Raw genomic sequence first — 17,265 nt, forward strand, 5'->3', positions numbered from 1 at the left:
GAAGTGCTGTCTCTGTGTCTTCGAGCCCTGAGGGTGCTGCTGAGGGAGTGCTACCCCAGAGGAGGGGCAGGCTGCCTCCCCCAACATAAGCTCTTGTTGGCATCCACGGGCACAAATCCAGAGATCAACTGGAAGGGCACTTTGGGGATTCCAGAATTAGAGAACTCTGCTTAGTCTCATTTGTATGCCTGGTTCAGATGGGGCATCAGCCTATCACCCCCCTCCCCACCTGTTCCTACCAGCCTCTCCCCAGAGCCTTTCATCTTCAGATGCAGCCCCCAGGTTGCCCTGGGTCTTCGTGGTGTCAGAGCCCCTAGGCCACCTCTTCCAGATGTGGTGAGAGATTAGGTCGGTTTCACTTCTGGGTTTTGCCTCATTTTACTTCCTGTTTCTGGTGACTACCCCCTGCAGCTGGGGGAGGGAAGAAGGGGGGAGGGTGGTTGGCGCTGGCACACACGCTGGACACGCGCACACACATCCATGGGGGAAAGGAACTGAAATCCCCTGGGGAGTGGGCATGGGGGCTGCAGCACTGCCCTCTTGTACTTGTCCACGGTATCTGGCTTTCGGCAGGTGCTTTCTCATCTATTACGGGGTCTATGAGGTGGATGGGGAAATGGGAAGGCTGGGCCTTGGAGCCAGGCAGGCCCCGCCCTCCACACTGCAGCCTTCTACTTCCCTCCGGATGCTGGGCTCTGAGCTCACTGACATGTGGCTCGGCAGCTGGAAGCTGGACCCCAAACCCGGCAGGGTGGAATGGAGAGGGGACTGCCAGGGTGGCTGATACCAGCACTCAGACAAGGAAAGGGGAAGGCAGGCTTCTCTGACACTGTCACATAGATCCAGTGAAGGATATTGGCCTGAAGAGAAGGGACCGTGTGGAGACATGGCCCAGGGTAGGTGTGGAGAAGCTCAGGGGCCAGCACTGGTGGCTCCCAGCAGCGCTGTCCCTCTGCCACTCCTTGACCCGAGACATGACATCCTTTCTTGATGTGGCTATTTCTGAGGAGGAGTCTCTTGTGGCATTCCCCTTTCAGGCCAAGGTGCCTCCTTAAGCCTTCAGAAGCCCCAGTCTTAGCCTCCAACCTTCCCACTGGGGTTTAAAGTTCTTTGGCTACTCACTGCAGGGAGCCAGGGCCTAGCTTTGTGCCCCAACACTTGCCTTCCACTCCCAGGAGCACCTGGCCTGGTGCCCGGTCCTCTGCTGGGCCTCCCGTGCCCCTACACCTCTCCTCTCCATGGGGAGGTGTGCAGCCTGTCACTCATCTAGGACTCGGACCTGATTAAATTCGTCAGTATTTACCTCCTGGCCCCATTTGCAGAGATTCCCCCCAGGGGAGCCCGCAGAGGAGCTGCAGGGGGTGGCCAGAAATAGGGAGGTTACTTAGGGAGGATTTTCCATCCTGAATTGCCTGGGAACAGAACTGTTTGGGAACTAGTTTAAACATGAAAGGGAGGAAATTAAACATCAAGAAACTAATTAGATCTTGTTAACATTGCTGAATGTGTTGTGAATTGGGCGCCTGTTGGGAGTCTCTCCTGCTGGGTGCCTCAAAGGAGCTGGTGCAGAGGCGGCCCTTGGGGGAGGGGCGGCCTGGTGGATGGTGTTGGGGGCCACAGAAGCAGGAGCTCTGCCCCATCTAGCTTTTTCCAGGGGCTGACCCCCAGAAAATCCCTTCTGATTACTCTCCTTTATCACTGCTGGGTCTCCATGGATCTGGAAACCAAAGGCGAACCTGCTGCCCTGGAAAACACACCTCAAGAGGGACATGAGGGGCCAATGCCTCAGTTCTTGATTTAAAACTTTGATTTCACTCCAGAGTATACACATCGTTCCAGATGAGACATCTCTGGTTCCCAGAGGTACCCTATTTCTCCTCTTGGATTCCATTTTATGTGCAGTCTTAAGAACAGTAGCCAACACACCACTTCAGGCACTGTTGAGTCCTCAACACATTTTACCAATGAGAAAACCAGGACAGAGAAGTGGATTGACTCACCAAGGTCCCTCCCTGGTTAGTGCTGGAGCTGGGACGTGAAGCAGGTGCTCCGGATCCGAGCTGCGCACTAGGACAGGAGGGACGCGCACACCAGTCTCCTACCCTGGGTTCCCATTCTCTGGACACACCTGCGGCCCCACTTCTCCCAATCCCTGCCCAACTCTCCCCTCCTTATGCCCCCAATCCATGACTTCTCTCCACTTCTCTAAGCACCGCCTAAGGATAGGTAAGCAGAGCTCTTAACTTGGGGCTGGGCTGCACACGGGGCATGTCCCTGCAGGTGCTCCAGCTGCCTCCGCTGAGGTCTGCAGGCACCACTGAGGTGTGTGAGGTGGAGACGCCAGGGCGGGGGAATTTTTGGCTCTGGCACCAAGAGCAAGGGAATACCATGATGAAGGTGATGGTGGGGGTGAGGGGACAGACAGAGGGAAACAGGGAAACAGGCACTAACCTCTGGACTGTTATTCTGGAACCCCTGGGAAATTTTCCTGAGAATTCTCACAGGAGGCAGAAACCGGACAGAATCCTTTCATCCGCCCTGCAGTGACAGTAGAAGCATGACAGGTCACACGTCATGGGTGATCAAAGGCTTCCTCTCCAAGCCCCTCCCCGTTGCCATGCACTCCACCACATGGAGGAAGACCTAGGCTCAGCTGGGCCCCCACCCGGACCTGCCCACCACACTTCCCCATGCCTTGAGACCAACCCTCCCCAGGTGAATGATTCTGGCGCTGGCAGAGCCCAGAACAGCAGGGTGACCAGGTGACCATGGGAGGAGGGCCCTTCTGCTGAGGGTGGGGGGTGCGCTCTCCACCCACCACCTGCCTGTGTTCCTGGGGGGCCCCAGTTCCACCCCGTGCTGGCCCCATGGCCACAGCCTGGCTCGCAGATTCTTGAAGGCATCTGCTGGGGCCCATCAGGCTCCTGCCTCAGAAGGTGTGCCAGCAGGTGGTGACAGGGCAGATGTAGCCATGGCTAGTGGAGAAAGATGCCATCCCAGGGCATCAGGCAAATGTCACCAGAACATCCAGCAACAGGCCACATGGTAAGGGAAGCAGCAGAGGAAGGAGGCCTCCGGGGTTCAGACAGAATGGGCTACAAACCTGCTGTCCTATCCCAGCCCCGCCCAGGAAGGCCGGCAGCAGCAGGGGTGGCGATGACATTCAGGGGGGCACCTGTGAGGGCCCCCACTGTCCTCTGCAGCTGGTGGGCCCCCAGATGGGACCCACTGGGGAAGCTTAGTAGACACCCTGCTCAGGGCCCCAAAGACAGCTGGGGGCACTGTCACCAGGAGAGCCGCCACCCACACTGCCTGGGGGGCCACACAGGCCCGGAAGGGTGAGGGGTGGGCATCTGGTTTTGCAGCTGTGGCCATCGCCGGTATCAGGCAACACCGAGCGGGAGTGAGGAAGATGCTGGCATGGATGTTGAGGACGTTGACCCTCGGGACCATGTCACAGAGGGCACCTCTGAAGGGCCAGCATTAGTCCTGGGTGGACTCAGCTGCCCCGAAGGGGAGAACGATGACCTACCCTGTCTGCCAGATCAAGTGGAAGACAAAAGTGTCAGAAGGGGGCCGGGAGCTCCCCGAGTGCAACTGCCCAGCACCCAGAGTGTGGCCAGGTTCCCAGCAAGCTGGCGCCACCACCAGGCTCACAGACCAGGGCGACCACAACCCTCAGGGATAGGAACTGGACAGGCTCAGCAATGGCCAGTACTCAGCACACTGATTCTGAGGCATCACCCCAGGCTGCAGGCAACGGGGCAGAGCTGCTGGGGGTGGGCACCACCAGGGGTGAGAGCTGGTGCCCTGGTGTCCCTGTCGGGGGCTGGTGTGCAGGTGCCTCCCTGGGGGCCAGGGTGATAGTGAGCCCTGTCCCTGCCCCACCCTGCCAGGGAGCAGGACAGCTGCAGGGTGCATGTGCACCTGCTCAGGGGCTGGGCCCTGCCTGATAGAGTGGGAGGGGCCAAGGGGGAATTACCCACTGTGGGGGGCACCCATGGCCTCCACACAGGGAGGGTCCAGACATACCCCGTCTGAGGAATGCCAGGAACCAAACTGGAGCCCCCTCTTCCTGACCATGGACAGAGGCCCCCTTCTTTGCAGAAAGTGCTCCCTTGGGGCCTGGGGGCAGGGGTGGGGGGACCCGAAAGCATGGGATCCGAAAGAGAGCAGAGATTCCAGGGTCCCAGGTCTGCTCCTCACTACATGTGTGGCTTTGGTAAGTCACTTTACCCCTCTGAGCCTCAGTTTTCTTAAAATTTTCAGACAAAAATCTCTGCTCTACAGGATTGGTGTGAATCGTGAGATAAAAGATGTGAAAAAAAGCACATTGTCCACTGCTATTTGCATGAATGGTGATTATTCCCAAGGGAAAGTTTGGGGTGTCCATCGTGGAAAGGAGCTGGGCATGCATAGATATCTATTGTCACCATGCCCCTGGAAGAGTGCCAACTAAAACACAGGTCAGGATTCACTGCAGCGAGTGACCTCTAGGCTGAGGGCTGGGAGGGAAAGGGCAGAGGAAGTCACAGCTTCCTACCCCTCCACTCCCAGCACAGCCTTTGGGGAGCTGAGTGGCATGCCCTCAGTTCTGTGCCTGCTCCTGGGTATGAAGCAGTCCTGCCAGCCTTTCATCCCACTGCCATGTCATCCTTTCCTGCTCCAGTCTGGAGTCAGAGGCCTAGGCACGCCCACCCTCTCCTCCAATCCCCAAGCTCATGTCAGAGGTATGGGTCCTGAGATAGACTCTCACCATGCCTCATCCTGTCTCCCCATGATCTCAGTATTAACTGGAAAAAACGCCATATTGGGTCTTCCCCTTTTGTGCACATATGCCAACCCTTTGCAGAATGTGCTGGGATGGGGAAAAAAGAGAAGGCGGGAGGCGCGGAGATGAGAGAGAGAGTCCTTTTCAAGGATTCCAAAATATTCAAAACCTTCCGGCTCTCTGCCGGCTAATTAAGATTTCCTTGGGGTTGAGCAGCCTGGGTGGCTCAGCGGTTTAGTGCCGCCTTCAGTCCAGGGCGTGATCCTGGAGTCCTGGGATCGAGTCCCACGTCAGGCTCCCTGCATGGAGCCTGCTTCTCCCTCCATCTCTGTCTCTGTCTCTCATGAATAAATAAATAAAATCTTAAAAAAAAAAAAGATTTCCTTGGGGCGCTGCAGGAGGAGAGGGGCCCTACAGGACAATCAAGCAGCAGTGGGTTTGATGAGCCCTGTAGGAGAGACCTGGACTGGGTGCCAGGATGTTTGGGTCTTCCACCAAGGAATGGGTATGCAGCGGGTGGCAGAAGGGGAATGCCCCGTCCAAGCCCCACGGGCTCCCTCTTGGCCTTAGGGACTGCTCCTGTGTGACTCTCTGTGAGTCCCTCTGTTAGGGCTGTGTTTACTCTTCCAGCTGCCCAGCATCACCTCACCAGTCTGGCAGCAAAGACATCTATTTCATGCCCTGGACTTATTTTCTCTTGGTTGAGAATGGAAGCTGGGTCAGGATTCCAGGGGTCTGCTATCCATCTGAAATATCAGGTCCTCTGACCATTTGTTCTTGTTATCTTTACTCATTTCTAATATGAATCCTTTCCTTGGTCTGAAACTAGCTGCAGCCCTGCGGTTATGTAGAGAGGTGATGCCACCAGCTGGCTCGTCCAAGAACTCCTCTTTGGATCCTTTTCTTTTTCTACTAATTTTGTTAGTTCATAGGTTGTTCATTCAATCATTGTTGTTCATTCAATCATTCACTAACCACAGCGTTTCTGGAACCTGTATTATGTGCCAGGCACTGTGCTAGATGCTGGGGAGACAATCACAAATATATGGTCTTCTCATAAAGTATAATACACTTTTTGAGATGCTTGGGATCTCTAAGTCATCTAGTTCAACTTCTCTGTTTTTTTTTAATTTTTATTTTATTTTATTTTTTAATATTTTTATTTATTTATTTATTTATTCGTAGAGACACACACACACACAGAGAGAGAGAGAGGCAGAGACACAGGCAGAGGGACAAGCAGGCTCCATGCAGGGAGCCTGACATGGAACTCGATCCCAGGTCTCCAGGATCACGCTAAGCTGCTGCGCCACCGGGGCTGCCCCTCTCTGTTTTTTTTTTTTTAATATTTTATTTATTTATTCATGAGAGACACACAGAGAGAGAGGCAGAGACACAGGCTGACGGAGAAGCAGGCTCCATGCAGGGAGCCCGATGTGGGACTCAATCCCAGGACCCCAGGATCACGCCCTGTGCCAAACAAAGGCAGGCACTAAACCGCTGAGCCACTCAGGGATTCTCAACTTCTCTGTTTATAAGGAGAGAAAGTAAGTTGGCCAAGGCCCCCAGAGAAGTGGCGGCAGAGTCAAGATCTGACATAAAGGTCTATTGACTCCTGGAATCTGGCTCTCTCCACAACATCGCAAAATTCCATAGGCATTTCTTCCCCCTTCCCTTCAGCCTCAAGTGCCAGTACCTGTCCTTGGGAAGCTCCCAGGCTGCCAAGGGGAACGGCACCAGGATGTGGCCAGAGGGACAGTGACAACTCCTCTCTAGTTGGTCTTCATTCACAACTACTAGGCAAGAGGAGCAGCTAGAACCTTACCAGCCCGGTTTTCTCTCTCAGAGTCCTAGGACCTGTAGAGGTAGATTATGGTGTCTGCCCAACAGGAAAAGGACTTCTAATGGCTGGGCCTCCCCCTCGGTCACCTGACTATCCCCCCTTCCCCTAGTCTCTGTGGGGCTCCAGCCCTGCATCCCTGCGCCTGTACTCCCAAGCCTTGGCAAAGAGGAACTGGGGAGGCAGGAGGGGCCCTGGAAAGAAGGAGAAAGAAGGTTTGTGTTTGCACTTGTGGTGGAGACGGATCCTCCAGGTGTTCAGGGACTACAAATGGTAGGAGCAGGAGACCTGACTCTAATCCAAATGCCCCCTTCACATCAACCCAGCCAGCTGCCTCCCCGTTCTTCCACACATCTGCTGAGACCCACTGCAGAAAATCCTGTGGTCTCGGTAAGGGGTGTGGGTAGCTTCAGTGCTCATGGGCAAGTTCTAAATCAATCTCTCTGGGATCCCTGGGTGGTGCAGCGGTTTAGCACCTGCCTTTGGCCCAGGGAGCGATCCTGGAGATCTGAGATCAAATCCCACATCGGGCTCCCGGTGCATGGAGCCTGCTTCTCCCTCTGCCTGTGTCTCTGCCTCTCTCTCTCTCTCTCTCTGTGACTATCATAAGTAAATTAAAAAAAAAAAAGTCTTCAGCAATTGACACTGCTAGTTAAGTCCTCAGTGGGACACCCTGCTGTATTCTACACTAACGTTGGGGTCTGTACCACAACTTACAGTCTGCAGTCCGGCTCAGGTGAGGCTTCAGTGATGCTCAGCAATCCTTTTGCATATCCTCAGCTAGCTTCATATTTCACATCTTCATCTGAAAGGCACTTCTCAGGCATCTGGTAAGTGGCAGGCACCGAGCAGGCATGGGGTACACAAAGATGACTCAGACACAGTTCCTGCCCTCAAAGAGCTCACTCTCAGTAAGGGCAGTGGAAACACAATCCTTGTAAACTGAGCATGAAAGGTGTTAGACTAAAGATATTTATTTATTTATTTATATTTTTTAATTGGAGTTCAATTTGCCAACATAGACTAAATATTTAAGAGAGTTCAGCAGGGGCATGAAGGAGGGAGTTTCATTTTACCTGCTATGGTCAAAGAGATCATTTCTGAACTGAGCCTTCAAAAATCAGTGGATGGCTTCCTTTCCAACTAGGGCCCAGCAGAATGGCTCCCGCAAAGAAGGCTGGCGAGAAGAAGAAGGGCCGTTCTGCCATCAACGAGGTAGTGACCAGAGAATACACCATCAACATTCACAAACAAATCCATGGAGTGGGTTTCAAGGAGCATGCCCCTCGGGCACTCAAAGAGATCCGGAAACTTGCCATGAAGGAGATGGGAACTCCAGATGTGCACATTGACACCAGGCTGAACAAAGCTGTCTGGGCCAAAGGAATAAGGAATGTTTCATACCGTATCCGTGTGCAGTTGTCCAGAAAATATAACGAGGATGAAGATTCACCAAACAAGCTCTACACGCTGGTTACCTACATACCTGTCACTACTTTCAAAAATCTACAGACTGTTACTGTGGATGAGAACTAATCGCTGATTGTCAAATAAAGGTATAAAACTGAAAAAAAAAAAAAAAAAGGGCAGCCCCGGTGGTGCAGCGGTTTGGCGCCTCCTGCAGCCTGGAGTGTGATCCTGGAGACCCCGGATGGAGTCCCACATCAGGCTTCCTGCATGGAGCCTGCTTCTCCCTCTGCCTGTGTCTCTGCCTTTCTTTCTCTCTCTCTCTGAGTAAATAAATAAATCTTAAAAAAAAAAAACATTAAAACAATCAGTGGATGTTTGTCCAAAGAGAGAGCATTTCAGGCTTTGGGAACAATATGATCAAAGACATGGAGCCATGAGACCACACATAACATCTGGGGAAGTAAATGCCAGTGTTTGTGTGGCTGGCACAGTAGTGTGTGTGCCAAGGGAAGGACCAGGAGAGATGGGGGAGAGGCAAAACTGAGGTCACAGAGGATCCCAGCACAGGCAAAGAAGCTTGGATTTTATCCTTCAGAATGAGAAGTCACTAGGGGTGCCTGGGTGACTCAGACCGTTAAGTGTCAGACTTAATCTCAGCTCATGTCTTGATCTCAGGGTTCTGAGTTCAAGCCCCATGTCAGGCCCCTTCCTGGACGTGGAGCCTACTTAATTAAAAAAAAAAAATGGAGAAACTACTAAAAGCTTTTCATCTAAGCAGTGACAGAATCAGATTTGTTTTTTAGAATTATCTATTTGTTGACAATACAAAGAACCATTCAAGGGGGCTGAGAGGGGCAGAAGAAATATAAATTAAAGGGTTTTGTAAACAGGGGGTGGGATAGGCAGAAAGCAGAGGAGAGAAGGAATACTGATTTTATTTAGACAACAGAGTCCATGACTAGGATGTAAAATGATTGAGGAGAGGGAGGAGTTAATGGCCACCAGTTTACAGGCTGGAGGAATTAAATGCATGGAAGTTGCATGAACCAATGGCTGGGATGGTACCATGTCCAAAATTACAAATACCAGAGAAGAGCAGGTTGAAAATCTGTGAGCCATATAGGTGTAGTGATCCAACATGAAGTTGAACACAGGGTCTGGAAAGAGGCCTGGTCTTCAAGGTCTGGATTTAGGGTTCTTCAATGGGAGCTGGCAAAGGGTGAGCCCTGGGAAGAGAAGCCCAGTAGCTCTACAAGCCCCGTGGGTTGTTTTCACAGAATCCACACCACTCCGGCTTTCTAAAGAACCTCATTTTGTTGCAGTATCCCACCCCCCACATTGTCCAGATGACTTGGAGGAAGCTAACTTCACCCCAGATCAAGGCCAATCACAATACAACCATCCTTCTGGACAGCAATTGGCTCAAAAGCTAAGGTTTAAGCTATGCTAATCAATACTTGGTGACATCACTTGGTGATTGTCATTAGCCCACAGGTTGGTCCAATCAGACTGAAGTGGGGGAAGAATTTTGATTCTAGGAAGGGCAGAGATTTCTTCTTCCTATTGGACCTAAATGCAGAAACATGTGCCCCAGTGGGTGTTGGCAGTCTTCTGAAGGCAGCAAAGGAGGCCAGCCCAAGGAAAACCATCCTGAGCAGGCAGGCAGGGTAGAAAAGCAGAGCATGCACTATCCGTGGACTTCTAGTTATAGGAGAGAAGACATTTATTATTGTTGGAGCCATTGTGAGTAGGTTTACTGTTACTTATGAGAAGCATCCTCACTCAAGGGGATACAAGATTGGTGAATAGTATTTTTTAGGGCAGAAGGAAGCAGAAATGTTTACTGAGTGTATTGCTTGCTGTTGTAAGAGAGAGAGGCTGCTCGGGCATAATCCTCTGAGCAGAACAGACTGTAAAGCCACCTAGAGTTTGGGGGGAAGCTGGAGTTCAGGATGGGCAGGTTTTCAGAGGCATGAGCAGGTGGACATCCTCCACAGACAGTGACCACTCTGGTGAGCCTGTGGTTGGCACTCTGAGGCCAGCGTACGTAAGGAAGACCATCTGACTCTGAGAAGCAAGAGGCTGACGCTGCATGGCGTTCACTCAGACAGGCTGTTGGATTGATTCAGCAGGTTTAAAATATGTTCCGATGGCTACTTGTTACCATGGCTGCAGAATCATCAAATCGGCCTTGTCATCACTCATCTTCAGATCATCCCCCGAGATGGTCATTGATTTAAAAAATCTGCCCTGCCCCGGCCCCTACCAAGGACTTGAGTTCCTAAAACAGTTCTTTTCTGCCATTATCTTTGTATTCGGGAATAAGAATTGTTGGGAGGCTGCCTTGCTGTGTTGATTTGAATCCACCGTAGGACCCAATGGTTCAGGCCATGTGTTTTTCTGGCAATCAATTCCCACAGAACTTTATTTATTTATTTATTTATTTATTTATTTATTTATTTATTTATTTTTAAATTTATTTATGATAGTCACAGAGAGAGAGAGAGAGAGGTCCCATGCACCGGGAGCCCAACGTGGGACTCGAACCCGGGTCTCCAAGATCGCGCCCTGGGCCAAAGGCAGGTGCTAAACCTCTGCGCCACCCAGGGATCCCGAACTTTATTTTTTAAACATATTTTTTAAAGATTTATTTATTTATTCATGAGAGACACAGAGAGAGAGAGGCAGAGACACAGGCAGAGGGAGAAACAGGCTCCATGCAGGAAGCCCGACATGGGATCCGATCCCGAGTCTTCAGGATCATGCCCTGGACTGAAGGCAGGCATTAAACCGCTAAGCCACCCAGGGATTCCCCACCACAGAACTTTAGTGGTTGCCGCTCCTTTGTACTTTTTTAAGGGCACAATTGTTGTATGTTTTTTTTTTTTTATTTTTCTTTTTTTAGAGATTTATTTATTTATTTACTCATGATAGACATAGAGAGAGGGAGAGAGGCAGAGACACAGGCAGAGGGAGAAGCAGGCTCCATGCTGGGAGCCCAACGCGGGACTCGATCCCGGGACTCCAGGATTGCGCCCTGGGCCAATGGCTGGTGCTAAACCACTGAGCCACCCAGGGATCCCGTTTTTCTTTTTTTATTTTTTTTTATTTTTTTTTCCGTTTTTCCTTTTTTTAATAAAGATTTTGTTTTTAAGTAATCACTACACCCAGTGTGGGGCTTGAGCTCACGACCCCGAGATCAAGAGTTGTGCGTTCTTCTGATAAAGCTGATTGGATTCCCAGCTATTGTTCCTATTTTTTTTACTGTTGTATAGTCTTTTTTTAAGATTTTATTTATTTATTCATCACACACACACACACACACACACAGATTGAGAGAGAGAGGCAGAGACATAGGCAGAGGGAGAAGCAATCTCCACAAGGAGCCCAATGTGGGACTTGATCCCAGACCCCGGGATCATGCCCTGAGCCAAAGGCAGATGCTCAACTGCTGAGCTACCTAGGCGTCCCACTGTTATAGTCTTTCTTTTTTTCACTTTTAGTATTTTTTCTTTTGACATTATTTCAGACTTAGAAATACCACAAAGAATCTCTGTATCCCCTTTACCCAGATTTCCCAAATGTTAACATTGTTTTCACATTTGCTTTGTCCTTTTCTCTCTGTATATAAGCACATATTTTTTTCCCTGAAGGCTGAAAGTTGCAGACATGATGTTCTTTTTAAAAAGATTTATTTATGGGCCGCCCTGGTAGCTCAGTGGTTTAGCGCTGCCTTCAGCCCAGAGCCTAATCCTGGAGACCCAGATCGAGTCCCATGTCAGGCTCCCTGCATGGAATCTGCTTCTCCCTCTGCCTGTGTCTCTGCCTCTCTCTCTCTCTCTGTGTCTCTCATGAATAAATGAAATCTTTAAAAACAAAATAAAAAAATAAAAGATTTACTTATTTGAGAGAGTGAGCACACAGAAGGAGAGGGAGAAACAGACTCCCCGCTGAGCAGAGACACCCCCCCACCTCCCCAGACTTGGTACTCTATCCCAGGACCCTGAGATCATGACCTGAGCTGAAGGCAGATGTTACACTGACTGAACCACCCAGGTACCCTGCATGATGTTCTTTTACTTCTAAATTATTCAGTGTGTTTCTTAAAACCAAGACTATTCTTTGGAAAAAACAATTTTTAAAAAAAGATTTTATTTATTTATTCATGAGACACACACACACACACACAGAGAGAGAGAGAGAGAGAGAGAGAGAGAGAGAGAGAGAGAGGCAGAGACAAAGGCAAAGGGAGAAGCAGGCTCCATGCAGGGAGCCCGATGTGGGACTCGATTCCGGGACTCCAGGATCACGCCCTGGGCGTAAGGCAGGCACTAAACCACTGAGCCACCCAGGGATCTCCAAAAAGAATATTCTTACATAACCACAGTACAATGATCAAAATCAATAAATTAACATGCTACAATAATATTATCTAATCTAGAAACCTCATTCAGATGTTGCCAAATGTCCCTTGTAGTGTCTTTTGTAGCAAAAGAAATCTCAGATGTGTGACATTCAGTTGGCATATCTTCAGTCTCCTTGGGGCTGAACAGTTCCTCTGGTTTTGTCTTTCATGATATTTTTATTTTTTTATTTTTTTTCTTTTTTATGACATCTTAAAATGTTACATATCTTTAAAGAGTAGACATTAGTTGCTTTAAAAAAAAAGATTGATTTATTTTGGAGGGGGTAGGGGCAGAAAGAGAGAGAAAAAGAGAATCCAAAGCAGACTCACCACTGAACTTGGAGCCCACCGTGGGGCTCAATCTCACGACCCTGAGATCATGACCTGAGCTGAAACCAAGAGTCAGCAGTTTAAATGACTGTGCCACCCAGTGGCACCCTAAAGATCAGCTATTTTGTATAACATTCCTCAATTTGGGTTTGTCTACTATTTCCTTATGATTAGACTTGGGTTTAATATTTTTGGCACCATGTTCACTTAAGAGTAATATATCACTTGGCACATGACATCTATTACTGGTAACATTAACTTCCATCATTAAGGTGGCATCTGTGAGGTTTCTTTACTGTGAAGGTACCATTCTCCCTTTTGCAACTAAATATCTTGTGAGGAGCTGCTCTGAGACTATGTAAGCATCCTGTTACTCCTCTAACCTTGACCCAATATCCTTTTTTTTTTTTTTTTTTTAGGATCTATTTATTCATGAGAGACACATAGAAAGAGAGGCAGAGACATAGACAGAGGGAGAAGCAGGCTCCCTCTGGGGAGCCCGATGCGGGACTCGATCCCAGGACCCCAGGATCATGACCTGAGCTGAAGGCAGACACTCAACCACTGAGCCACCCAGGTGTCCCCTGACCCACTATCTTTAGCATCCATTGATGATTCTTGTCTGAATCAATCATTACTGTAATAGTTGCCAAATGGTGATTTTGATGCTGTGGTGTTAAAGCCATAGCTTTTTTCCTGACAGGTGTTATTTCTCTAGGACATTTAGTCCTGCGAGAATTTGTTGCCTGGCAGGAACACATACCTGAATTTTGCCCACCCCCTTGCTCTTCTCCTCACAGCTCTGATGAGAAACTGCATTTAAGAACTGTTATACTTTACATATCGCCTCTGAGCCTACTCATTATAACCCTATGAGAAGTCATGATTTGGCGGGGTTGTGTTGCACTGAGAAGCGTTTTTGAGCAGCCAAGATGGTAGGGGCTCCCCACCTCTTCCGGCTCTCCCAGAAATCCACGCTCAACGGTCAAGAGCCGTGGCCAATCAGTGCATTAGCTGTATCACAAAAATCTAGCATGGCAAAGAATGCAGTATGGCCTAAATTTTGACAAGAAAAGGATAACTCTTCTTCGACCTGGCCTCAAGTCGTTTTAGACTACAGAAATAAAGAGCTTTCTCTAGCAGGATTACATAACTGCACTTTCCCCCTAGATCTTCTCAGCAGAGAAACCCAGAACAGCATGTTGACCTCTTTTGGGATTATGCTTGTCCTAAGGCTCTAAACAACAATCAGCACACTTTAGTAACTTCCCATCTTGCTAATGGGACCTCCAGAGCTGGATTCTGTCTCCTGGTTTTGCGTGATGAGTGTGGACTTCTCAGTTGCAAGTGGCTCACCCATTCTGCCTGCCCCGCAGTCCCACCAAGGTCTGTGATCACTTCTTGTCCAGTGGTGCACAGAGCCAAAGCTCGCTGAGGCTACCTAAAGCAACAGGGGCAGACTGGGACTGGGCAGTAGGCTAGGCTACACCAGGAAAGCTCCAGACTACGAGGACACAGTACAGAGCAGAGGCAGGCCTCCCACAGGACAGAACAGGGGCTGTACATGCCCCCTTTCTAAAACAATTATTTGAGAGCTTGGCTCACAAATGCATATGAGTGTGGGGACGGGCAGAAGCCTCCCCACTGAGCAGGGGGTCGATGTGGGGCTTGATCCCAGACCCCAGGATCATGACCAGAGTTGAAGGCAGATGTTTCACCAACTGCGCCACCCCCATGCCACTACTTTTAGAACAGCTGTTCTATTCTTCTCTTTCTTGATGGATTTCCCTCATAAAGTGACAAAAATTACAAAGCTCCTTTTAGAAGTGATATAAGGGGGATCCCTGGGTGGCGCAGCGGTTTGGCGCCTGCCTTTGGCCCAGGGCGCGATCCTGGAGACCTGGGATCAAATCCCACGTCGGGCTCCCGGTGCATGGAGCCTGCTTCTCCCTCTGCCTATGTCTCTGCCTTGTCTCTGCCTCTCTCTCTCTCTCTCTGTGACTATCATAAATAAATAATTAAAAAAAATTTAGAAGTGATATAAGAATTCTTCATAGGAAATCCCTTTGGAAAAATTATTCAATAAGTGCTTGAGGCAGAAGGTGACACCCCAAAGGGAGACCTTGGGAGGCTTGCTGTGTCTTTTCTCTGTCCTGTCACAAGTCCCACTACTGTAGGGGTGTATAGGGCCCAAGCAGCAAGACTCAGTTCTGGCACTTTCCAAGTTTGGGCTAACCTACACAGATTTGGGGAAGGTATCTTGGAGGCAGGTGTGGGACACACAGCAGTACACCTAGACAAGAACATGAATTTTATATACCAATGCCACCAAAACACTGAGCTGTGTGACAAGTGTCACACGGCAGGAGAGGATGCTGACAGGTTCTGAGTTTTATATCTTCCCCCAGCTGTTGCCACTTGAGAGTTGGTAGTAGATGGCCTAGGAGGTGCAGTCACTGAGATCCATATCCCAATTTTTTTAAAAGATTTTATTTATTTATTCATAGAGACAGAGAGAGAGGCAGAGACACAGGCAGAGGGAGAAGCAGGCATCATACAGACAGCCCGATGTGGGACTCGATCCAGGGTCTCCAGGATCATGCCCTGGGCTGCAGGCGGTGCTAAACCGCTGCGCCACCGGGGCTGCCCCATATCCCAATTTTTTGACTATGCGATAAACAGGAACGAAAAATGACCTTGGACTAACCTCTCCCACTTTAGAGATTTTTTTTTCAGTCTGCAATATAACAAAGTGACACTTTCTTTTTTTCCTTAAAGATTTTATTTATCCATTTAGAGAGGGCTCGCATGAGTGGAAGGGAAGGACAGAGGGAGAAGGAGAATCCCAAGCAGATGCCCCCATGAATGAAGAACCCAATGCGGGGCTTGATCCCATGACTGGAGACCATGACTTGAGCCGAAATCAAGAGACAGAGTTTAATTGACTGAACCATCCAGGTACCCTATAAATTCTATTTTGTATCTACAAAATATTAGAAATACTTATCATACCTTTAGTATTCGAAGAACCTTTTTTTAAATTTCTTTTTTAAAGATTTATTTATTTATTTATTTATTCATGATAGACATAGAGAGAGAGAGAGAGAGAGGCAGAGACACAGGCAGAGGGAGAACCAGGCTCGCCACAGGGAGCCCAAGGGACTGATCCCGGGTCCTCAGGATCATGCCCCAGGCCCAGTGCTAAACTGCTGAGCCACCCAGGCTGCCCATTGAAGAACCTTTTATGTTGATTGTATCACCCACTCAACTCCCTCTTAAAGATAAGGAAAGTGAGGTGAGGGGGTGCCTGGCCAGCTCAGTGGTGGGGGGAGGGGAACATGTGACTCCTGATCTCAGGGATGTTTGAGCCCCACATTAAGTGTAGGGGTTTACTTAATAGCAAAATCTAAAACAAACAAAAAAAGATAAGGAAACTGAGGCCCAGAATTTGACCCGAGTTCACCCAAGTAAGTCAACAGTGATTTTGTGGTTTGAACAGACAGCATGTGCTCTTCTCCACACCATTTTATAAATCCAAGAGATTTGGCTACAAAATTATTAGGACTATTTAGAGTTAGAAAGGTGGCTGGTTATATAAAACTCAGTAACTTTTAAATTTTTTTAAAATATTTTATTGCTTATTCATGAAAGACACACAGAGACATAGAGAGAGAAGCAGGCTCTATGCAGGGAGCCTGATGCAGGACTCAATCCCTGGACTCCAGGATCACAGCATGAGCCAAAGGCAGACACTCAACCACTGAGTCACCCAGGCATCCCAGTAACTTTCTTTCATAACAACAATTTGTTTATTTATTTATTTATTGAAGATTTATTTATTTCTTCATGATGAGAGACACAGACTGAGAGGGAGAGAGGCGGAGACATAGGCAGAGGGAGAAACAGACTCCCCACACGGAGCCTGATGCGGGAGTAGATCCCAAATCCCGGGATCATGCCCCAAGCCCAAGGCAGGCACCCAACAGCTGAGCCACCCAGGCGTCCCAACAATTTGTTTAAATACAATTTAAATGTCTTTTCAAAATGGCACTTAGAAACTTAAAAGTACCTATGAATATGCTTGCAAAGTAAGAAACAAAAGCCCAGATGCAAAACAACAAAAGATTTACTGGAGGCCTAGTACAAGAGTCCAATGAGATGTCACACAGCATTCCTGAGCGGGATAGTCATCACAGTGAACTTATCAGTTCCCACAAGTTTAAAAATAAAATACTTGGGCAGGCCGGGTGGCTCAGGGTTTAGTGCCGCCTTCAGCCCAGGGTGTGATCCTGGAGACCCAGGATCGAGTCCCCTGTTGGGCTCCCTACACAGAGCCTGCTTCTCCCTCTGCCTGTGTCTCTGCCTCTCTCTCTCTCTTTCTCTGTGTCTCTCATGAATTAATAAAATCTAAAAAAAAAAAAAAAATCAGTTTAAAAAAATAAAATACTTCATCAAAATTTTATTTTTCATCAAAATTTAAAAAATGTTTCTTTCGGGATCCCTGGGTGG

At 49.0% G+C, this 17,265-nt stretch overlaps 1 protein-coding gene across 1 annotated transcript; it reads left to right on the forward strand.

Moving 5' to 3' along the window:
- The first annotated feature begins 7,748 nt into the window (after positions 1-7,748).
- Positions 7,749-8,147, forward strand: LOC129509037 (60S ribosomal protein L31-like). Its single transcript, XM_055324390.1, has one exon. It carries the CDS (start codon positions 7,770-7,772, stop codon positions 8,145-8,147), a length of 378 nt encoding a protein of 125 aa, XP_055180365.1. The 5' UTR covers positions 7,749-7,769.
- Positions 8,148-17,265: the final 9,118 nt, after the last annotated feature.

Source organism: Nyctereutes procyonoides, unplaced genomic scaffold, assembly GCF_905146905.1.
Source record: "Nyctereutes procyonoides isolate TBG_1078 unplaced genomic scaffold, NYPRO_anot_genome, whole genome shotgun sequence".
NCBI lineage: Eukaryota > Metazoa > Chordata > Mammalia > Carnivora > Canidae > Nyctereutes > Nyctereutes procyonoides.

Bases quoted from the DNA above. Each gene is read 5' to 3' on its own strand.
- LOC129509037 (XM_055324390.1), top strand. From the start codon at position 7,770: ATGGCTCCCGCAAAGAAGGCTGGCGAGAAGAAGAAGGGCCGTTCTGCC.